The 25,426-nt window shown below is 40.0% G+C and overlaps 1 protein-coding gene across 3 annotated transcripts in view; it reads right to left on the reverse strand.

Annotated features, from left to right (window-relative positions):
- Positions 1 to 25,426, reverse strand: part of EPB41L4A (erythrocyte membrane protein band 4.1 like 4A) — a 249,755-nt gene that overhangs the window by 90,019 nt on the left and 134,310 nt on the right. For all 3 annotated transcript variants that reach the window (XM_045837932.1, XM_045837933.1, XM_045837931.1), the window contains exons 4-9: positions 24,170 to 24,248; positions 15,889 to 15,986; positions 13,640 to 13,760; positions 11,110 to 11,197; positions 8,772 to 8,860; positions 8,074 to 8,137 (exon numbers count right to left, since the gene is read on the reverse strand). In XM_045837932.1, the coding sequence (XP_045693888.1) occupies positions 8,074 to 8,137; positions 8,772 to 8,860; positions 11,110 to 11,197; positions 13,640 to 13,760; positions 15,889 to 15,986; positions 24,170 to 24,248 (539 nt within the window). The remainder of the gene's footprint in view (positions 1 to 8,073; positions 8,138 to 8,771; positions 8,861 to 11,109; positions 11,198 to 13,639; positions 13,761 to 15,888; positions 15,987 to 24,169; positions 24,249 to 25,426) is intronic.

Genomic DNA, 25,426 nt, shown 5'->3' on the forward strand with positions numbered 1-25,426 from the left:
AACCATGTATTTTACTTTATGTCTTTAATCCTCCCCTGAGGATATGTTTATTGATGAGAGAGACAGAGAGAGAGAGAGAGAGAAACACCAACTGGTTGCTCTTGTCCGTGCCCAGCCAGGGATCAAGCCTGCAACCTTTCGGTGTACAGGACAATGCTCCAGCCTACCGATCTACCTGGCCAGGGCTGATTTTGTATTATTTTCATTTTTGCAGCTTTTTGTAAATTTGATGTTGTTTTCAAATAAAAAGACTTAAAAAAAATCTATAGTTCCACTGAAAATGTGAAGGAACCCTAGGGGGACCTCCTGGACTTGCTGACAAACAGTGACAACTCCTGGCCATCCTCACTTCCTGTGTACTTTCCTCAAAGCAGCCCAGAGAGTTTGGCCAAGCGGGTCTGATTACGCATGGCCAGAGGTGCCAGGAGTCTTTTAGTTCTACGTCCTGTCGCTGGGCAAGTTTAGCTGAGGTTAATTTCATGAGGCATTATACATAAAAGTAAGCAGAGCAGATTCTTTCTTTTTTTCTCCCCCGCCCCCCCACATTTATTCAACAAATGTGCTTAGAACATGCCAACTTCTGGGCTTACTGCTGGAGAATGCATTTTCTTCCTGTTGATGAAACCAAAAAATTTGGGTATGATCCAAAACTCCTCTGTATCTTTCACAAAAACATTCAATCTGCTACTAATCAGAAGCAATTTTGCCTCCAAAATGCCTCCCAAATCAGCCCACTCCTCTCCACCCCTGCAGGGACCACCCTCTCATCATCTCCCCTGATTGGTCTGCAGTCTCCTACTTGCCCGCCTGTTTCCACCTCCATGTGCTGCCCTGCAGCCAGCACTCTTTCTGAAATGTAAATCTGGTCAAAGTGAGTGAAATCCAGGACTTGATATAACACCCAGATACCCCTGAAGTTCATTAGCCAGTGTCAAGATCGAGCACATGCATACAGGTAAGAGACGGCCTCTCCCAGAAAGGTAAGACTGAACTAGTACGCTGGGACCTTCCACCCCCATCGCCAGTGTGGATGTGCGGGCATGGTAAACCTGCCCTTGCTGCCTTCTGACACCCACAGCCTCTCCTCCTGCACCTGTCCTGAATCCACTGAATCCAATCTCATTATGCTCCCTGTCTCTGTGTCAGTCACCGCAAGAAATGCTCAGCACACACCCTAGTCTGTCCCATTCTCCTACTGCTACCAACTCCTGAAACCCTCCCTTCATACCCTCTGGAATTCACAGTCTGTCATCAGCAAATCCGTTACTTCCTCAACCCATTCTCTCACGCTGCCTTCACCCTCTTGGGCCAGCGGAAACCTGGCTCTCTGCTGAGCATACTGTCTCAACTGCATTCCTCTCAAGTGCTGGCTATTCCCTCTTTGTCCCACTGTTCTCTTACCACTGGGCCTGAAAGTAAGGGGGAATCCTGCTTTCTTCCCACAGCCACTTGCAGACCATTCTCTCTCTTCCCCCTAAACTCCCAGATTTTAATCAGACCAGGTCACACCACCTGCAGTCTCTGTGGTGGCTGTCACCCGTACAGGCATCTCCCTCACATATGGATGCCACTGCAGTCACTCTCACTCTGTCTTGTGTTAATTATTGGAAATTTCAATATATAAATAATAGAAATGATCCCTCCAACACCCAGATATATCAGTTCCCTGAGCATCCCTCCTCCAATGATGCAGTCTTCCTCCCAACCCCAGGCACCCATTCGCATGCTCAGAACTCTACAGCAGGGTTTTTCAGCTTTAGCACTATTGACATTTGGGGGGGACTGTCCTTTGACAATTTACAATGTATTTTGAAATGTTTAACAGCATATCCAACCTCTCCCCTGTAGATGACAGTAGCATCCCTATGCCACCCAGCACTGTGACAGCCACAAATGTCTCTAGATATTACCAAATATCCTGGGGGTGTGAGGAAGGGAGTGAGAAGTAATTGAGCCCCGTTGAGAACCACTGCCCTAGGCCTTTGCATGTATAATAACTTAAGTCCCTCCACAATCTCAAGGCCTAGCACCTCCCTTTCTGATCACCACCCTCTCTCTCCAGCTCACTCCCTCCAGTACTCCCCACCCCCATAACCTTTCCTCGCCACCAAGACCTCTACTCACAGACATGACCATGCTTTCCCTGTCCTCACTTACCTCCTTATCCAGTCTCAATTCCATGGTAAGTCACTGTGGTGGCTCCCCTGACCCACGGGAGTTCCTTGCCCTCCTCCCTCTTTGCACTACTCTCTTGACAAAGCCAGCTCTCCACTTGCTTCCTGCCTGCACCAGTGCTGCAGAACATGGCCGGAGAAACACACACTGTGATTGTCTCACTTTAAATTCATGACCCTTCATACCACCATGCTATCATATTATACCATCAAGCCACATGGTCCTTGTCTGATTTCTTTCCAAAATTACTATTTTGTATCTTCCCCTTCCTTTGGACCCTCAGCACCTCCTCCTCAACCTCAGTCTCAGTTGATGAACTTGCCACCTAGTTCCCTCAAAGTACAAAGCAGAACGACTATCAGAGAACTACCCACCTACCCTCATCTACATTCCTCTGCTCCATCTTCCCACCCGCTAACCACAGGGGGACTGTCCTGCCTGCCCTCTAAAATCAACCCTCCATTTATACACTGGAAGTCATCCCCTGTCATCTACTCAAGAAATATCACCACTCCAGCAATGCTCGCTCTCTCCTATGTCCCAAGTTTTCACCATGTGTCACTTCATTCTCATCAGAGTACAGATGTACTATTATTTCTTCCAACTTTAAATACAAAACAAAAAATATACCTACTTCTTCACCTGTTTCCCCTCTCAACTATCTTCTGACTTATCCCCTCTGTGCCAAAACTCCTCAAAAGAGTTGCTTACACCTCCTCCAATTTCACTATTACCACTTTTATTTTTTCTTACTTAATACACATTGGTTCAGACACTCATTCTCCTACAATGAACTTCTGGGGTCATTTGTTTTTATTTATGTTCACACAAGTACTGCAATGAACATGCATGCCCCTTGTGATTCTCCAGGGTGCCCAGCCCTAGGAGTGGAATTGCTGGTTACAGCTCACTCTCCAATCCACCAAAGCTGGTCTTCACAATGACTTCCTACACTTCCCAAATTCAGTGGCAAATTCTCAGGGCTTATCTTATTTGACACATCAGCATCATTTGATGCTTACCTAATACATGATTTTTACCTAGCAAAGTTGAAGACAATTAGTGTTCTTTCTATCTCCTTGGGTGTTCCTTCTCTGCTCCCTTTTCTGGTTCTTCTTCTTCTCTTACCTATATACATTCTCCTAGTGATTTCACACAGTCTCATGACTTTTAATACCAGTATATGTCAATGATTCTCAAATCTGAATATTCTGCCCAGAAGTTAGTCCCAAATTCCAGATTCATGCACACCACTTATTGTATATCTCCACTTAGATATGGAGCAGTCATCTCAGATTCAACGTGTTAAAATGGGACTTCCAATCTCCACCTCCGCCCGACCCCTCCATCAAAAATGTTCCACTTACAGCCTTCTCTACCTCCAGCTCCATTCTTCCTGCCTTTCCAGCCAAACACCTTTAAGTCACCAGTATGTCTCTCTCTCTCATACCTCCCCAATTTACAAAACCATATGGCCAAATCCAGAATCCAATAGCTCCTCAGCACTTTGAAGTTTGCTACCCTGGTCTCAGCCACTACCATCTCACCTGGATTTTTGAAATAAGCAGCAGTTGTTAATGAGTGAACAAGCAAATATCTTTGACCTCAAAGCACTCAGTGAAAATCAAACATTTGATGATAGACTTTTAAAAAATTTAACCCCCTGGCAATAAACATATATTTTTAAAACCACAAACTAATACATAAGCGGTCAATAGTGGTTTTTAATTAAAATCAGAAACCAATCAAGGATGTCTTATGTTGCTAGATTACTTAACACTCTTCTAGAAGTTCTGAACAACACTATAAAATACAAAACATAAATAACAGAAATGCAGGAATAATTTATTTTCATTTGCAAGTAATATATGCCATCTATACAAATTTATGAGAATCAAATTAAGAACTCTTGGCTACAATATAAGAATTCAGCAAAATGGCCAGTTTGAAATATACATAAAATTGCATAGTTTTCATTTCTACCAGCAAAAACTAGCTGTAAGACATAATACAAGAAAAAAAATGATCCACAATATTAAGAAAAAAGCAAAATATATAAAAACAAAGAAAACATTATTACACACAGTGCACGCACATAACAAATAAATATAATAAAAGAAGAAATGCTTATGAAGTATAAAACCCACATACAAAATCACATGGGGAAAAGGTACTTAATGTATACATGTATACATTATACATTCATCCCTAATGGGCAAATCTGAAACGGGTTGCACTGAAATAATAATCATTACCTCTGAATTTTAAGTCAATAGTTAATTTTAATTTCCTCTTTAAATTTCTTTTCTATAGAGAATTCCCAGACTTTCTATAATCAACATTTAAGATCTTCTTACTAAAAGTTTTAATTTTCTATGAGGTATTATTTAAATGACACTATCTATTTTGAAGCTTAAATAATACATTAAAATATTTCTAATAATTAGCTTCTGAATCTATCAGAGGAATAAATTTTTACAAATACAGTATTTAGCTGAAGACAACTATTTGTCGCTCTCTCGTGATGGACGCTAACAGGCCCACACCAAGACATGTCATAATTAAAATGCCAAAAGTGGAAGATAAAGAATCTTAAAAGCAGCAAGAGAAAAGCAGTTACCTACAGGGGAGTTCCCAAAAGACCGTCAGCTGATTTCTCAAAAGAAACTTTGCAGGCAAGAAGGGACTGACAAGAAATATTCAAAGTCATGAAAAAGAAGGGACCTACAGCCAAGATTGCTCTACCCAGAAAGGCTGTCATTTAGAATCAAAGGGCAGATAAAGAGCTTCCCAGACAAGAAAAAACAAAGGAGTTCATCATCACCAAGTCAGTATTATACGAAATGTTAAAGGGACTTAAGAAAAAGAAGATCAAAACTATGAACAACAAAATGGCAATAAAGACATACCTATCAACAACTGAATCTAAAAAACCAACTAAGCAGAGAGAAGAACAGAGGCATAATATGGATATAGGAGCATTTTGATGGCTACCAGATGGAAGCATGGTGAGGGAGAACGGATGAAGAGGTGAAGGGATTATGCAGTACAAATAAGTAATAGTCACAGAATAGCCATGGGGATGTAAAGTACAGTATAGGAAATGGTGTAGCCAAAGAACTTGTACGCATGACCCATGGACATGAACGATGGTGTGGGGACTGCCTGAGGGAGTTAGAGGTGCTGGGTGGAGGGGGATGAAGGGGGAAAAATTGGGACAACTGTAAGAGCATAATTAATAAAATATAATTAAAAAAGAAAAAGAATGGCTCACTAAGATTATATCTGAGAAAGAAGAGACTTATTTGTAGATGCAAAGAAATATATGAATATGTAAATAGTACATGTTAATATATTATTAGTATGTAGTAAAATATGTTAATGTGTAATGTTGGACACAGTTAACATTAAAAAGTGGAACTGGATAGTGTTAGTGGCACAGCGTGACACTAGGAAAATCTTTTATCAGGGGGACATTGCTGTTCTTTTGGGAATGGAGTCTCTGAATTTGGCCGCAATATTACGGAACATGTTGAGTTCAGTCTCTGACCGAACCAGCCAACCAGAAAACCAGCAGAATAAGCATTTCAACCATTTTTCAAGCTGACTGTGATTACTGTTCCAGGTGATGGGTTTCAGGGGACTTTTCTATTTAATCCATGATTACAGTTAGGCCTCCATAATAATCAACTTAATTCTACCATTATGTAAATCACTGCCTCACAGAGAGAAGTACTCTGCTGGAGAAAGAAGACCCCTCAAAGCAAGGATGCTCAGCAGACAAATTGCTCTGGTTAAATTAAAGTGCTATTTAATTTTTTAAAAGTTCCTTTGATTCAAGCCTGAGTTATGTGACCTGCTGTACCACCTTACTAAGGATCACTGACACCAGACCCAATGACCCAGGAGCACACGGTGCCTTGGGCCCCACCCAAACACCCACTTCTTCTCCCAGCTGCAGAAGGGATAGGCACTGAGCTGAGTGTGTAAGAGATCAGGTCATACCATGCTGACTGCCAGTAAAAAATAACAGGATGGTATCAATTTTCTTGTTCCTGTCAGCTAATTATGAAGAAATCTAAGAAGGTAAAAGTTTAAATTAGCTGTGACTTTATCAAATATTTATCCCTAGGCGGTAGAAGACATTTCAAGGCACTATAATGATAACATAAAAGTAGTTCACCAAAGGACCTCACTCACAAAGATAACTTAGACATAAGGAAAAAAATTACTCTGAATAACAATAATGCTCCCATGAAAAGTCTTATAATTTATTATCATATTCCTATTAAAAACTTGAAACATTGTTTTCAATGTATTCAACAAACTGTACACTTTACATCAAGTCACGCGAAGCCTGGGCAGGATGGGAGAAAACTGGACACCTGACCATCTAATTAATTATACTACTTTTTGGATGATTTTAATTCAATCTTATATTAGCACATTTAAGACTGATACCTCTAATGAAGAGTTGAAAACCAGACTTCCTTCAAACTAGACTGATAAGAACTACTCTGAGGTTTCTGGACTATCATTTCTTTAAAAATCTGGACTTTCTCCCTCCTTACAAGCTACAACTCATTTCAAAAATCCAATTTTAATTTCATCAATAAATGGCAACATGTCACACAGTTCAGGGAGGGATCACTGCCTTTTTTCTAGAAGTGGAGCAAATAGTAGTATCAAGCTTTCAAATCCAGTGTTACACAATCTCAGTAGATGGGTTCATTGATCATTCAGCGGGCATTTATTAAGTACCCGCTGCATGTGAGCTACCACATTCCAGCTATAGTTACAGCCACACTCTTCCTGTGTCTCACCTTACGAATGTATAAGCACAGATTTTATTGACCTCTTTTTTACAAGAAATATCTCATCAATTCAAGGTCATTCACTTAGGATTTTGTTCTGCATAAAGTTAGCATTGAAGACAAAGACGGGTGGGTTCTGCTGCACCCTATTTTCATTCATTTATCCCATAAACGTGGATTCCAGTACTAGCACTTCAGGGAGCATTAATTTCACGGGTGGATTAAAAGGAAGCTTTCATATCTTTGCTCGCTTTTCTTTTGCCTAGTTTCCTAAAAGCTACCTGTCCAGGCATGAAAGCACCTCCAGGCTCTGACAGTGCCATGCCCGTGCCCCAAACAGTCCTGGAGGACACTGTCACGCTGCAGAGTGAAGGTCAGCATGTCTGCACCCTCATCTTGCATTCTCAATTGATAGCATCCAGAATTTCCCACCTGGTTTTTCTACTACGCCTGTCTAGGGAAATAGCAGAAGTGTAACTCCCTAAAGATTGTTTAATTTACTGGCTGGCGTAGCTCAGTGGATTGAGCGCGGGCTGGGAACCAAAGTGTCCCAGGTTCAATTCCCAGCCAGGGTACATTCCTGGGTTGCAGGCCATAACCCCCAGCAACCGCACATTGATGTTTCTCTCTCTCTCTCTCTCTCCCTCCCTTCCCTCTCTAAAAATAAATAAATAAAATCTTAAAAAAAAAAGATTGTTTAATTTACTTTGGAACAAAATCAGGACACTTTTTAACCTATGTGCAGACTGCACCCTTCTGATTATATGAGTCCTACCTGCTCGAACAGTGCAGAAGAGCAAATTACACTAACTAATCATGACTATCACCTGCTCTTCTCTTCTCTGCCCTAGATTTATTTCCCTTTGCTAAAACTACAGTAACATTTCTTCTTTATCAACTCATTGATGTTCTACTCACTTCCCTTTCCCTTTCTTGAGAAGTTGCACATGTAAGTCAATTAACCAGGCTCCTGGTTGCAGTGAAGAAAACACAGCAGTTTTACTTTACAATGTCTTTTCAGTTATCAATAAGTAGACAAGAATCCCCCCTTCTCAGGTAAGCTAAGTGCCAACCAAAAACTTACATCTTTTCCCAATACTCTGAGTTCAAACTGTGTCTCCTTAAAGTGAACCTTTGTAATCCGAGGCCTGGGGAAAAAAAAAAGAAAAAAGAAAAAGCAGGTGGTGGTGGTGGTGGTATTTTTCCGAATTAACCTTTCAGAATACCAGACAAGTATCCAGTACAAAAACATTGGTTCATACTGCCTCCCTTATATACTGTTGCAATAATTGCGAAGTTCCCTGTGTGTCCTCTGCCCTCGACATCTTCCTTAACAAAACTCTGTTGTCATTCTGTGCTTCTCCAGTAAACACAGACAAACTTGGAAGGCCAGGCCCTGGCAGTGCTGCTTTCCCAGACACGCGGTAGTGCCAGAGACTCCTGAACCCCTCTCAGATCCTCCCCGCCACGTATGGCGAAAACTCGGAGTAGCCTTGGGACCACAGCCCACCAGCACACACTAGAACGGGCAGGAAATCCTACTACACACATCTTCCACGGGCAAGAGTCCAGAATCCCAGTACCTGCAACTGTGACAGAAAAAATATATACTGCTACGCACTGGGAGGAATCTTACGCTCAATTTCACTCATATTTATCGAACACTGGAAATGTGCCTGCTTTCTTTTCCCAATGTTTTATTGACACACAAACTCCATAAACCTAATACATAGAATATATAGCTTTTAATACCAACGCTGCCCACAGTTTACAGTTACTCACCAGAAATACTTCCCCACTTGCTTTTTATTCTTGTAGACAACAACACCGACTGGAGTTAATCCTAAGAAATACTCAGATTTGTTTTCTCCCTGCAAAAACAAACATATGCCTGTAACTATAAATTTAGTCATGTAAATGCACTTTGTCAAATTGTAATTGACCATTCAAACATAATTTGTCAGATTAATGTTAGATCTAGTTGGACTAATAATCAGGCCACTGATGGACTCAGCCCATGTTGCTTCCATGGTGATCTTCAACCCTGCCTGCACATTAACTGGAATCACCCACACAGCTTAAAATGCTGATGTCTGGGTACTACCAAAACCAGTTAAATCCAAATCTGTCATGAAGCAGCTCAGGTATCAAACACACGTAAATACCCCAGGTGATTCTCCTGGGCAACCAAGGACTAAGAACCACTGGCTTCTATCAAGGTTCCCTCCCAAGGACTCATTGATCTTACTTTCTGATGTGAACAATCACGAGACCTCAGTCATCACTACCCTCTACAGAAAGGGCAAGCAGCCCCCTGCAGGCATACACTTGGATTTTCTAGATCACTATCATGCTTCTTTCTTCTTCCGTTTGTGACTTTAACACTGCTTGAAATTTAAAAATGTAATCTCCTCTGGTAGGGACTGAAGGCCCTTAATTTCCAGCAATGATCTCAACTAAGAAAATGGAATTCTGCCCTGGCTGGTGTGGCTCACATGGTTGGAGCATCATCCCACACACCAAAAAGCTGAGGGTTCAATTCCCAGTCAGGGCACATAGCTAGGTTGTGGGTTCACTCCCCAGTTGGGACTCATATGGCAGGCAACCAACCAATGCTTCTTTTCTTCTCTCTCTTCCTCTCTAAAATCAATAAACATATTTTTTAGAAAAAGAAAATGGAATTCTGAAATGAAAAAGTTACAGAGTGGGTACTAAGGATATAAACAGAACTGTCTGTTTATGCTCATCTTATTTCTACTCTAAGGTCAAATGAGAGATTACAAAATTATGTTCGCAAGGAACATAAATCAAGTCATAAGTTATGAAAGAATACCAACTGTTGTCCACTTTCATCCCTAAAAATTCAACCTTAAAGGAATGTATGGAATATTCTAATGAATCCAGTTTGTTTACCATAAATTCCCCCCACTCATAAAAGAGTGTTTTTGACCTGCGGTAAACATTACACAAATGCACAAGTATTTTGCAGAAGACTGTCTCTTTATATATTTCCTATAAAATATATATTTTTAAAAAAACTTTAAACCTAACATGATTCATGTGGCTACAAAAGATAACTATCCCACAAATTGTAGACGTGTTCTTAAAGCACAGCCGCATAGAGCACTTAGTGATCTAATGAGACTGAAATCCAATGTATTAGGGAACAAACACTTCCCCCAAACATGTAACTTTTATTGCCATATTAATGGTGTACCCAGAGATGCATCTCTCTCCAAACTCTGATCAGCAAAAGACATATTCCAAAATGAATGCATGAATGAGTTATATCATTGTAAGTTTTATCAGAGTTCCTTAAAAATTGAGTACCGTCATTCAACTGACAAACACTCTGTCCATATGTGATCTTTCGCAATTCATTTTGTATAAAGGTACCTGGCTCATGTTCTCAAACAATCAAATTTGACTATTGCTAACTAAACTGATAAAATGAAAGGCAATCACATTCAATCTCACTGGCACAGAGTAATCAACTGGCGACCTTGGAAAGCTGGCTCACAGGTTAAGACCTAGATCCAGATCATTCAATACAGATTCAATATAATTGCTCGATGATTCCATTCAGCACATTTTTGTCATTTACTGAAGAAGATCTGCAAAAATATTTCTAATAAGGCAGAAGCAAGAACTGGAATAGGCAATAACCATAATATTGACAGAACCTGTGGATGCAACGAAGAACCACAAAGAGTTGCACCTACACTGTTGCCTAAAGCCCACTTTACCTGGCAAGTGATTTTCTGAATGGCACAAAATCTATTTTTAGAAAACCCTCCTGTTTTCTGCCTAATATAATCAATTACAGACCAATTTTAAATTGTTTTGACGTTTAGCTGAGCCCTTTGGAGCTGTTATCCAGATTGTGTTTTCAAGCTCAGTTAATTGTTTTCTACACATGGAAATATAATCACAGACTTTATGCAAAACTCATTAGGGTTTAATCCACACAAGAGATTCGTTGTGTTCGAAAAACACAGATGAAAAAGCATCATCTGCTCAGTGAACAACAGGACTGCAGCTTTCCTTTGGGAGTTTCAGTGGCACTTTAAGTAAATGTCATCAGATTAAAATATTTTTGTGTTAATTAAATGTTACTCACATAGACTGGATGGAGGTCAACGCCATACATCTCCAGGGATTTCGCAGTCCTCAAGTAATTCAGCTCTGCGTCACAAGGAGTCTGACCCCTGCACCCCGCACAGAAACAAAGAGCCTTACTCTGCTGCACTTTCAGGGAATGCCAACTATCTTTCCTGCATTCACCAGAAAAATAAGTGCTCCTTTGTGCTAATGCAAATGCAAGTCTTTGCATTTCAAGAAGACTCTTACCTTCTTGACAGCAAAATTTTATACTCTGAGGTGATACTTGTATGGAGTTAATTTCACTTACCACATCTACTTTTGCTCAGTATAGTCAATCCCAATGTCCTAGCAGATATTAAGAATTCTGTTTCAGAAACCCCCAAAGAGATTATTAAAAATATAAGCACTCAAGTTAAAAAAGCACACCCTGACAAAGAAGAGTAACTGTCTCCACGCCCCTGCAGCTCTCCACCAGCAGAAGCAGTGAGAGCTCTGGTGGGGAGGAAGAGGAGAGTGGGCTCCCCACCACCCAGCTGGGGTCACATCAGCCTCTCCTGAGCAGAGCAGTGTGAAAATACACTAGGCAACACTTAGAAACTGTACAAATACTTGTCACTGTCTTTAATACAAGGCACAGAAATCTTCCCAAAATCTTCAAAGGTGGTAATATACAGAAAATAGCATTCATTCCTAATGAGGGTTGAGCATCTGTGAGGAATCTGTCTCCATGGATGAGTGGAAGTGTATGTGCATGTGTGTGTAAGAAAGAAAAAGATTTTTAATGACTAACAAAAGGAGCTGTGATTTTTTTGTTTAAAAATTAAGCAATCCTTCTTTGATGCACTCTTATCTTCCAGCCATGGTACCCTGAAAGACCAGTAATAAATCATACTTTTAAAAGCTATGAAGACTGTTCATCGCATATTAGACACAACAAAGCTTCCAAACTTTAGTCAAGCTTTATTCTCTTAGAAATAACAGTTGCACTGTCAACACCACTGCATACAACACAAAAGGCTCTCCACCCAAAGCCCCTTGATAATTTCAAAATACATACTGTTAATTGTACTTTGAAACTCCTAGTAGAATTAGTATTCTCAGAATATGCCAAACATACTGCCCTTCATAATGCTGTAACAGGAACTTCCTAAGCATACACTTCAACTTCAGCAAAATTTTAAAAAAGGCGGACTCTGTAATCAGCCTGAAGAGCATTCTGGCACATGCTAAGGCAAGATGAGAGCCTGGCTTCCCTTATGGCAAGTCAGCAATTGACTTCTGCTGCTACTCACTGAACCAGATCCTTTAGGCAAACATTTTTGTTGACCAGATAAATTCTACATTCCCCCCCTCGACTACAATAGACCTAAAACCAAGCAAATTCATGAGGGAATGTTACATAAAAAGCAATAAAGGAAAGTTAATCAGTAGAGAGGATTTAACCGCAATAACTATAATTAAATTACAACGTCAGTGCTGCAAGCCATTGATTAAAAACCCTGCTGAGGCTCGAACACACGCCCAGAAGGGCGTGTAGTGTTGACATCATGCCTCCCGAGGCTCCAGGCTGGTGTCCCCAGGACTCTCAGATTTGTTGCTGTAGACCTATTTTGCCTATAGGCAAATAGGACTTGCCTATAACTGTGAAAAATTTACATACTTATGACACAGCAAACCCAAAATACATTAAGGCTTTTGTGGTTATAAAATATACTTAGAGTTAAAAAATAAATTTTGCAAGGTACCAGTGGACGAAAAAGTAGAAGGCTGCAAAATACTGTGCACAGAATGATTCCATTCATGGAAAATCACACATGAGTCTATGCCTTATACATGTTCTCTGTGGGAGATCATACACACAGGTCTGAAAGGCTGTTAACCAAAGATACCTTGACTTTTAGATATTGAAATGGACTCTCTCTCTTATACTGTATAAATTGTTTGGATTTTCTATGAGATTTTTAGTGTTATAAGCAGGTAAGACTTAAAAAAAAAAAAAAAAGAATGCTAGAACGTTCCAGGCAAAGGTGAAGAATTTATCTTCTAGAAACTTCTTAAGCCTGCCAATAGCAAAGGATGGTGGCTGATGTAACATAAGATGTTATTTTTTTCCAGCTTTGTTGAGATACAGCTGACAGACACCACTGTGTAGGTTTAAGGTGCACCGTGTATTCATTTGATGTGTTTGTATATTGCAACGTGATTCCTGGCACAGCTCAGCTAAGATCTCCACCCAGTCACAATTAGCATTTCTGTTCTGTGGTGAGAACACTCGAAAACCTACTATTTTCAAGTGAAAGGATGGACCTTGAGGTCACTATGCTAAGTGAAATAAACCAGAGAAAAACAAACATTGGGTCACGTGTGTGTAAAACCTGAAAAAGCCAACTCCATAAAAACAGAAACTGGAATAGTGGTTACAAGGGGATAGTTATAAGGCTGGGGGGTGTGGTGGTGAAAGAGGAGAAATCTCTAGTTCCGAGATGAGATTCTAAGGACCCTAATGCACGCCATGTTGGTTACAGTTAATAAAATGCAATTCTTACATGAGAGTTTTATGAATTCTTTCTATGGCTTCTTCAAGTTCTTCCTTCTGATCCGGAACAAACCGATACTCTGACACATACCCTGCAGTATGCTTATATGGGTCATAATCTCCAAGTTCAGCTAAAAAGAAAAACATGGTAATTTTTTCATTTTAGGGAGATATTCCCCCAAAATAGAGGAACACAAATATTCCAGTCTTACTTACACAAACATAAGGCATTGTGTTCAAATGCCTTATTAATAAATTCACATATGTAAATAATTTTGGTAAAAAATAACTCTGATGAGCATATATGAATGGCATAAACAAGACTTACCTTAAAAACCTAAGTTCTGTATTTTTGCTTCTGAAAGACTATACTTGTCATCATTTTCATTTCAATTATTCTTAGCAGTTCATATGAAAACAAGCGCTGTAGACAATACTCAGAGCACATGTGTTGGGAACACTGGAGGTGAGTCACAGTCATGGCCCCAACGTGGCCTCTCAGAAGATGACACCAAGAAACAGAGCACGCACCCCGCATAACGGGCATGGAAATATGACACCGTGCTGCCCAGAAAGCTCACTCCATTACGCTTATAGAAAATTCTCGTCCCTACATGCATCCACTTTCCAAGCCCAACGAAGTTCATCTGGGTGACCTTATTCTTTGGATATTTTTTCTAGGCTACTTCTGATCTGCAAAGGCCACAAAGGCAAGAAGCAGGCTGCCTCATGGCCCCCAGCCTCAGCCTCAGCCTCAGCCTCAGTATCCAAAACAACAACGCCACCTGGAAGTGCCCCTCATGGGTGCCACACGCAACTGGTGATAGCCCCTGTTCACGTGGAGCCTTCACAACAGTTGCCTGGAAGCACTGTGACCTCTGAGACAGAACAGCTCCCAGGGATCGATGGACTCGGGTGGAATGCAGAACATAACAGATTTTTTAGACTCTCCACTTAAACAAGAACCAGTGCGTTGCCTCCAGTAAAACTGCATGGGACCCACTACAAAGAATGTACAACTGGCTTTATGTTCATGTCTTCTGAAGTGACACTGATTAAAACTTGAATTCTGACTAAATTCAATTTCTTTCAGCAAAATATTCTGATAAGAAAAATGTTAGCACATAAACTTGCTTAAAAAGAAAAATTCAAAATTTTTTCCAAAATATCTGAAGCAGCCCTGACCAGGGTGGCTCAGTTGATTGGGCTGTTGGAAACTGCCCTGCCTGGTATCAAAAGCTGTAACCCCACCAAGGCTAAGGCTGAGGGAGTGGCCTTGGACTGTAAGCCAGCAAGGAGACAAAAGCTTATCTCCCTGGCAGAAGTGCTGCTTCTGCTGCTTCATTCATAACTGAACCCCAAGGCTTGGTTGGTTAGCCAATGACGGGTAGGATTCCCCAAGGGGGGAATGACCTAAGACAGGCACAATCACGTGGGAGGCCCCCAAGAAAGGACTTTGGGGGCTACAGCAAAAGGGGGTGATGGACCCTCGCTCCTCGGCTGTGACAAAGCCTGAGTCCTCATGGACTGGGAGAAAATCTCCTTATCTCTTGGTTGCCTTAGTTCCCTTGCTCCACCTAAGCCTGAAACAATGACAGGGTGGTGCAGCTCTGTGCTGAAAAGGGCGGGGGTCCCCGGGTGATCAGGCCTAAGAAAGAATATGTAAGATCCTGTGAAACCTGCTTTGTTTAGAATGCTCTCAGTTGAATGATAAGGGTCCAAGGAAGAAGTAAGTTTGTTCTTTAAAGTTTTACAGCTGTTTGACCCTGACTCAAAATAGGCCCTCAGACTTCCTTGTTATCTATTGTTTGATCCTTACTTCCTAGCAATGAGTAATGAGCTTTTACCTGAATTCTTATTCAAACGAAACCAATAAAAAGCCTCTCCAGAGGGGGAATGAGGCAGGCTCCCCATGTGAGGAGTGTCCCTGCTGTTCCTATTCCTCCACAGGACCTGGTTGTCTCTGTGTATGTTTTTAGCATGTTCTGACAAGCATCTGCAGTTGAGATGGATACTGCTGGCCGGTATCCTCCACATTGGGCATCATCCCACAAAGCAAAAGATGGCCAGTTCAATTCCCAGCCAGGGCACATGCCTAGGTTGTGGGTGTGGTCCCCAGTCCCGGTGGGTGCGAGAGGCAACCGATCAATGTTTCTCTCTCACATTGGTGTTTCTGTCCCTCTCTCTCCCTCCCTTCCCCTCTATCTAAAACTAAAAAAATAGAAATATCTGAAGCAAATTTACTTCAGCAGAACCTACACTGGATGGCATATGCTCCCAGCTGAGCAGCAGTGTTGACAGGGCAGGGCAGCCGGCCCTGAAGGACATCTTGCTTCACCTGCAAGAAAAACTGGTATCTACAAAAGAAATGGAAGAAGAGATTAATGATAACCTTACACGCTCCCAGACCTAAAGTTTCACAGCCTGAGAATCAAGATAACAGTCAATCATCTCTATTGACAATAAAGTACCTTCTGCTTTTTTGTACCAAGGAAGATGTTGAGTAAACAGACTATTGGAGGACAACTCTACAGAGGCTAGACAAGGTAGTGGCTACAAAGTGAAGGCTGTCAGGTTAGACTGGCTGGACTGCATCCCAGCTCCAGCACTCCACAGCCTGTGGCCTTGGTTGGCTGCCTGACCTCTCGAACAGCCAGTCTCCTCATCTGTAAAATGTGGACCAGGAAGTATCTACACCTCATGAAACTGATGAGACTGATTTTACACACACACACACACACACACACACACACACACACAGTTCTTAACACTATGATGACATGCTCATCATGGGAGGAACAAATCAGAAGGACCCAAGCTAGATGGCCTGTGTATCTACAGGGCCTAAAACCATAGACACAGAACAAAAGGTCATTATAGTGTAATTCCATCATTCCTCCCACTTATTAAGGCCCTGCCCATCATCTGCAGGTTTGCTCATTCCACTTGCCTAAAGAAAACCTGTTATAATAATGGTGCTACCCACTGTTCTAAACATTGTAAATATAGTGATTCCAAGTATCTTACATACAATAACTTGACAATGAAGTCAGTACTATTATCACCCCATTTTCCAGATGAAGAAACTAATAGACACAAAAAAATGAAGTAACTTTTCCAAGATCTTCCAACAGTTAAGTCGCAGAGTCAGACCTGGATTCTAGGAAATCTGTTTCAGTGAGGGTGCTGGGCAACTTTGGCTAGCTTCCCACCCTCCATGACACCCTCCCCCCACCCCACATTCAGGCTTTCTGCCAGTGACGTGAAGCCAGCGGTTCATGAAGTGATACATGAATCATCAACACAAGCCCCAGTCAACCTCTCAAATCTGTCTCTCTGTATTCCTCTCCCTCTCCCATTCATTCTCTCTCTCTCTCTCTCTCTCTCTCTGACACACACTTCAGGCTGTCCTTTGTGATTATTCTCTCTTTGCTAGGTGACTCTTGATGCCATTGGGGAAAAGGCAGAAAAAAGCAAAGCAAATGAATTCTAAAAATTAGCTTTGATAAATTCGTCTTCTCCAAATGCTCACAACCAAAGCCCTTAGTAAGGATTTCCAAATGCTAGATGCTACTCTTATTATTTCTAGAAAACTGACATCAACTTTGATTGTGCCCACAGGCTTAAGTGAAAATCTGCTTAACAGCCCATGTTTTCCCACTGCCTATTTCAGTAAGGGGCACCACAGTCCTCCAGACACCCAAGTAAAAGAAACCTGGGAACAAACCCTAGGCACCCACACCCTATCTCTCAATCTGCTCTCGATCCAAACCCTTCTTTTCATCTCCTAGGCGAGGCCACCACCTAGGCTGGATTTCTAAAACCTTCCCTGCTCTGCATCATTCATACTTATCTCCTTTCCAAATGACCTTCCCAAGAGGTAAAGAGGGTCACGTCATTCTCTTGATTAAAACAAACAATCAAACAAAAAACAAACCTTTAAAAGTCTTCAGGATAAAGTTCAAGATCTTCAAGATAGCTTTTAAGACTTTTGCTTACTTAAGCCAAATCTTTTGCAATAACCACTGACTACCCATCACCACCACTTCCTAACTTGCATTCCCAGTTCCAGCCCTACTTAATTACTTTCCATTCCCTGAATGCTTGGATACAAATCCACTTTGTTATAATCATCTTTGCTCCTCTTAAAGAGGAGTAAAGTGATATCAGCAGAAATGAAATGGAAAAGCTTATAAACTAAAAAGACATTTCACTAGAACTCCAGCTGCTTGCTGGAAACTTGGGTTTAGCTACACTCTCTTTCTCTATTGTTAACTTGGAATTTCTTCTTCTCAAGTGCATTTTTTTTTTTTTTTTTAGGAAATGGGTCACAGATGCATATTTGTCCTGCTGTATTAAGACTTTTATAACATCTGACTGAACAGTCAAATCCCTTGCCAGATACAGAAACTGAGGGACCTAATCCCATAAGAGTTTGCTTCAAAGAGAAGGAGAAAGAGAAACAGAGAGAGGTTAAAAAAAAGAGCCGAAACACAGAGAGAAAGACAAACAGACACAAAAGACAGGGACACAACCCACTGTCCATTCTATTCCCACTGTACAGGGCTCAGCACACAGTAGCCACTCAGTGAAGAACTGCCGTCTCAATGGATGGCAATGTAAATGAACAGAGAGACAGATGGATGAAAATGGAAAAAAACTGGACATTCTTCGCTGTCTCTGAGAAAGTCATAAAGGAAAAGGAAAAAAAGGACATCTGTTTAAACTTCTGTAGACAGCTTGCCTTTTAAAGATACCAGAAATCTTAAAATCACTGCATAAAAAAAATCCACTGAAATCAAAGACAAGTAAACTATTTTTAATTAGGAACTTGATTGATCTTTATGACAGTAAGCATTATATTATTTTATATAAAATAAATTTGATATATTAAAATCATAAATTACATGCTAAACAAACACTTTATCATGATCCTATTTTTAAATTAACCGTATATAAATTATTTTATCTATTTTATGGGACTTAGAGTACAACTAAATATTTATTTAAGTTACATATTTAGAGTGGCTGGGTCTTTCCCTCTATGTCATTCTGATTAAGGCTATGAATAGATGCTTGCATCACTGGATATCTCTGGCTTTAATTAGAGTGAATCTACATTCCAGTTTACCAAGGAGAATTCTCCTTTGTGCCTATTACACACGCCTAATTATTAATAACTCTCCTAGTCATTCTCCAAAGTGTCAGCGTTTGGACAATAAATTAGATTGTGATCGGAGTTATAGTGTTGCCTATTGGAGAAAAAATATAGTGACTGAAAATAATTTGCTTAATAAGGAAGTTTTCCAAAATGAATTCTTGTGCAAAGCAGAGCTTCACAAGGCCACTACTGGTTATCGTTTTACACAATTTAATAAATACACTGGTGTATACACACTGTCTCCCGAACTAGACTGTGAGCTCTGGGGAGGAGTGCACCATATTCCCTCCTTTCCACACTTATCACAACACCACAACCTGTACAACACAGGTGGAGGGCTTGAAATACTGGCCTCACAGTTTTCCAGGGACCCACTGTTCAATGAAAGCAGCTGAACTGATATCAAGGATGTATAGGCTGATGTGCATCAGAAGCAAGGAGAACAAGAAAGGGAGATTTGCTGAGAGAAGGGGCAGAAAGATCCTGCTTTTTCAGGAGCCCAAACAGAAGGTTCTCCTGAAAGTCAGCCACATGTTCACATCACAACAGCCCAAGGCACACCTTCCAAAGGTGACCTGAAACCCCGGTGAGGAAAGTGAAAGATGTGGGAACAAGTAGACATCCGACTTCTGGTGCCAGCTAAACGTGACACTGAAGGAAAGCACCTCCCTGCACAAAAGGCAGGCCTGTGCTCTCCGTCCCACAGAGAGGGAACACAGCATGCAACAGGAGCCTCATCATTTGGACAAACTTAAATGTGAGGGACAGAGGGAAATGCTTAAATAATAACATAGTATTAAACACTGTGGAGCAAATGGCATGTACAGCTTAAGAAGAAAAATAGTAGAGGAAGCACCCACAAATTCTCAAGAGAAAGAGACAAAAAAGTGGAAGAACGCTTTTGTCTCAGGGATTTAAAACTGATGATTAAAATACAGGAACAAATAGCGAAAATATCACTTTCCATTTGTATAGTCTATTTAAGCTCACAAAGTTCTTTTGCTTCCATACTGAACAATGACCCTCGCTTCAGCTCTGACGAACTGAGGCCACTATCTTCACTCAGAGACAGGCACTCTGGAAACGGAAGTGGAACTGAAGGTCACTCAGCTAGCAAGGAAGCTGCCACAAGCTGATCTCCACAGTGTGAAGAATTGGACTACCAAAGTAATAATAATAACTGATGTGCTTAATATCGATCCCCAGAAAATACTATAAAATATTACAAAGCAGACTAAAAAAACAAAGGCTTATTTTTAGAAGCTAAAAAGTGCTCATTATGAACAAGCCATTGGGAACTAACACATTATCTTCTTCTATAGAAATAGCTGTTAGATCCTTAGAAGCTCAGGAAAATTTCAGTGGCATCACAGACAGCATTGTCAGCAAGGCAATGTGCAGTCTCTCTATCCTCTCCCTCTCCAGGGAATGAAACTCTGTCTGTCTTTGGTCATCACTGAATCTCCTTGGTACTCAGTGCACTGCAACACGATGCTCCATGTAGTTACTGAATGAATGGAGGGCAGGAAAGTGAGTGAATTCTGTCATTTTATACAAATTGAAGAAATGCAGGCTAGAAGGCAATAGTAGGATAATTCATATATAAATGAACAACTACACCCAGAAAGTTCTGATTGGTGCATTGATTTTAACCTGAAAGACCTACCCCAGGATTCCAAATTGGTCTTTCCCTCTCTTATTTTGTAATCAATAATTTCAAAATGGAAAATAATTATTATTTTTTCCATTTTAGCTAACCCATACCATCAACTGAACACTTACTTTTTTACATTGTAAGTACTTTGCATGTACTGTCTTATATTCCTCCAACACCTTTTTCAAGGAATACTTTAATTCCATTCTACAGATGAGAAACCAGACTGTAAAAAGGCAAAATAAATCTCAAGATTGCACAACCAGGGAGCAGCAAAGCAAGGATGTGAACCTCAGCCTGTCTGACTCTACCGCCTGCCTTCTTAATCTTGTACTGTTTTATGCTGATCAAATCTGCAGGGGATGAGGAGCTGTGAATGACATGGAATACATGAAAGGCTGTCATAATATTTTGAATCAGAATTGAAAATGAGTTTAACAGAGAATCACGAGGACACGAATTATTTAAAGGACTGACAAAGAGAAGAGAGATTAGACTTATTCTGCACAAATTTAGAAAGAAAGCCTGGTACTGATGACAGAAGTTACAGGTATTTATTTCTTACTGAATTTCCATGAGGCAGTAAGGTTTCCTGTCTTTAAAATGTTTACCAAAAAGCTGGCTGAACTGTCAGAAATGTTCTATAAGGGTGGGGGTTAGGATATATGACCTTGATGTCACCCAACTTGGTTTATATCAGAACACATTTCAGAGCACATAACAAGTACTCTAAGTTGATATGAATTCTTTCACTTCCATTTCTCATGGTCTGGAACCTTATTTTCCTGTATACCCCATTTACCTTTAGGGTTTTTTTCCTATATACAGCATCCTTCTGGACTGCTACACCCAGTATAATCATACTGGGGAAGATTCAGTGCAGCGTTACCTATCATTTACAAACAGGAAACAAGCTGGAGAGACAACCGCAGGGAGTGGCTGCATCACGGAACACCATGCAGGAGTGAGATCGACGGGGTTACCAGTGAAAGAGGCTGGACAGCATGATCGCCAACGAAACACGAAGAGTAGGTGTACGAATGTTTACCCCACATTATTTTTCAAATCAAAAATTATAATCAACCTACAATCCAATATGGAGAAGGCCAGAAAATGTTTCAAAAGAATTGAAGCAAGATAAATAAACATTCGACTTGAAAATGCTGGCCTAAGAAGACTTTCCCATTAATAGCATATACTGGAGGATTTCTGTTTTTTGATTTCAGCTGTTGCTTTTGCCAAAATTATCTTGTATAATTGACTTCTTTCTTAAGGTCCATTATGTCTACCAATTTAATGTATTCATGCTAATCATTTAGTTTATCTTCAGGACAGACTCAGAATAAGTGCATAGTGATAGCACATTTAATTTACCTAAATTCAACTCTATGTTTTCAGCAACAAAAATAAATTCTTAGAGATCACAGTCATTACCTGTGATATAAGTCCATTATGTCATCTGCTTCTTAACTATATGATTTGGTCTAATACTTGAGGAAAAATAGGTGGGACTGAATTATTTATGGGGTTGTACATAACACAAATCCATGTATTCTGTTAATGAGCTGTTAGGAAATTTCTGGTCATCGGTAATATTTGGTGAACAGATATAAAGTGATGCATTACAAAACACTGCTCTTTTTCCCCTTCTTAACATTAAATATCTATCTTTTGGAACCTTACGCTCATTAAGATATAAACTCCACTAACAAACACATCAACTACAGTTGATCCTAGAACAATGCAGGGGCTAGTGGGGCCAACGCCCTGCGCAGTTGAAAATCCGTTTATAGCTTCAGACCCCTCAGAACTTAATTGCTCATAGCCTACTGTTCACTGGAAGCCTTACCAATCACTTAAACAAGCAATTAACACATATTTTGTATGTTATATGTATTATACTGTATTCTTACAATAAAATAGGCTAAAGGAAAGAAAATGTCATTACAAAAATCAAAAGGAAGAAAAATACTCTTAAGTATTTATTGAAAAAAAAACAAAAAAACCCCAGGTGATGAGGGATGTAAAAGGACCAAATGGTTATGGGAAAAAAATACAATAAAAATAAAAAATAATAAAAGCATATAAATTATGCTGAGAAGAAAAGAAAAATCCACATACAAGTGGACCTGTGCAGTTCCAACCAGTGTTGTTCAGGGGTCACCTGTATGAGAGCCTCACATACATTCTTCCGTTGAATGCTTTCAGAAGCTTTATGAGACAGGCACATCTCCAATTTTACGGTTGAGGAAACTGAGGCACAAAGAGGTTACTGACAACCTCAAAATAAAAGACATTTCCGGTATTTTCATAAAATGTTGTTTCCTTACAATTCTGTAACGAGTTACAGATATGAATGTGTTTTTATACCATTTGGACTCAGTTTCCCCATGAACCCAAGACTCAGAAATCCTTCTTGACCAGGAAGACTATTTGTGAAACTGTAATACAAACACACCCTTCACAATGGCCCTTCTCCCCTCAGAGGTGTGCTCGCAGGAAGCCTGCATGGGTAGCCTGCTTTTCAAAGGCTCGCTAACGAGGTAGTGATAGAAAACGTGCACAGACACCAGCACAGTTCTAAAAAAGAGGCCTAATTATAGCACTTCAGAGTACAACAGAAAACATCCAATTAGCCTCCTCTCTTCACTCTTCTGTGCCCAGGCCAGGATCAGGACAAAACACAGTCCAAGGGAAAAGATGAAAAAAATGAAATAGGACCAAAACCACAGACTGCCTTAGTTATCAAAAATATGACTTTGGCCCTGGCTGGCGTAGCTCAGTGGATTGAGCGCAGGATGTGAACCAAAGCATCGCAGGTTCAATTCCCAGTGAGGGTACATGCCTGGGTTGCAGGCCACGGCCCCCAGAAACCGCACATTGATGTTCCTCTCTCTCTCTCTTTCTCCCTCCCTTCTCTCTCTAAAAATAAATAAATAAAATCTTTTTTTTTAAAAGTTTAAAACAAAGAATATGACTTTGAATTTGGGGAATAACAAATTAGGCTTTACTGGAGCCACTGCTGAGGGTTTACGAGCAAAGCTGACCACTTAGAGTTCAGTTGGAAAACCACTTCTGTTTTCTCTGCCTTGTGCCGTCAGGGCCCAGGTGGAATAAGTGCAAATATAACACTATGGTCTGGTCTCTACAAGCCACTTTCAAATGTTGGCATGGACTGTTTTAACAATAGATTATCAATATCAACCGAAAATTCTGCCTTAACTGAAATAAAACATGTGATGACAAAGGTGAAGTAATACATCATAAATATTAAAAATAATTTTTCGTTTCCTACAGAGATAAGGGAAACCCCTTGACAGCTGACATTGAAGCTACAACCAATTAAAGAAAAATAACTGGCTCTTCAAATTCATATTTACATATATATACTGAGCATCAACAAACCTTCCTTTACGCAGTTCAAACAATTACTTTTATTGACTACAAAGGCTGAATGCATCCTCCACAGTAAAGATACGGAAACATCCCATCACAACAGATGCAAAATCTCTCATCATGTCACCGGGGTTCATGCTGTTATTCAAATGCATCTATCACCAGACACTGATCTGCCTCATGCAATGCTGGTTTAAATTAAACTCCCACACTCAATGAGTTACAAAATGCAGGTAGAGAGACACCAAATGGTTGACCCCATTTGTTTTAAATACAGCCTTCTGTATATGCCATTCATGTACTGCTCATAAGCAAAATCAATACCTTACCTGGTTATTTCTTCTTTAAGCTTGCATGGATCTTCAGCATAGAATTTAATACCAAAATACAAAGTATATGGAGGTCCAGCTAAAACAAGAAATAGAACTTAATTTAATTTTACATTATAAATTAATCAAAGTAGTACTGTAATATTATATAACAATAAAAATTATACTCACCAAAAATATTTATAAGCCATTTACTAAATAAGGGGTTAGTATTCAAAATACATGAGGAACTCATATAACTCAATAGCAAAAAAAAAAAAAAAAACACTCAACTTAAAAACAGACAAAGGATCTAAATAGGCATTTGCTAAGTAAAATATACAAATGACCAACACATACATGAAAAGATGCTCAACATCACTGATCACCAGGGAAATACAAATCAAAACCATGAGATACTACCTCACACCTATAAGAATAGCAATTATCAAAAAGGCAAATGTTGCTGAAAATATTAAAAATTGTAAAATAAAAAAGTTAACAAAAGATGAAAGTATTGTTGAGAATGTAAATTGGTGTAGCCATTATAGAAAACAGTATGGAAATTCCTCAAAAAATTAAAAATAGAGCTACCATATGGTCCAACAATCCCACTACTGGGTATTTATCCAAAAGAGATGAAATCAGAATCTCAAAGCGGTATCTGCACAGCCATGTTCACTGCAGCCCCGGTCACAACAGCTAAGATATGTAAGTAATCGAAGTGTCCATCAATGAAAAAACAGATAAATAAAATGGGGTACATACATACACATATACAATGCAATTATTCAGCCATAAAAAACAAGGAAACCTCCAATTTGAGGCAACGTAAATGAACCTGGAGAATTATACTAGGTGAAATAAGCCAGACACAAAAAAAATGAAGACTGCCTGACCTCATTTATATGTGGCACCTAAAATAGTTACACAGAATGTAAAATAATATGGAATGTGAACTATAATTGAAAATAAATTTTTTTAAATAATTTAAAAATAAAATAAAATAGTCACACACATAGATGCAGAAATTATTGGGTTGGCCAAAAGTTTCATTTACTTTTTCCAAACGATGGCTCTAGTAGTGCTTAGTTGTCTTTAATGTCCTTTGAAACAATTTCATTCAATTGTGTTTTGACAGCTGTCCTACCAGCGTGCATTAAAAAAAAACTTATCAGCCTGGCTGGTGCATGTCAATTGATTGAGCGCGGGCTTGCAAACCAAAGGGGCTGTGGGGCTGTCTTATGCTTTGGAAGATGTTTAGCAGCACCCCTGGCC

This window comes from Phyllostomus hastatus, unplaced genomic scaffold, assembly GCF_019186645.2.
Source record: "Phyllostomus hastatus isolate PE091 unplaced genomic scaffold, TTU_PhHast_1.1 phas_contig_254, whole genome shotgun sequence".
In the NCBI taxonomy this organism is placed as follows: Eukaryota; Metazoa; Chordata; class Mammalia; order Chiroptera; family Phyllostomidae; genus Phyllostomus; species Phyllostomus hastatus.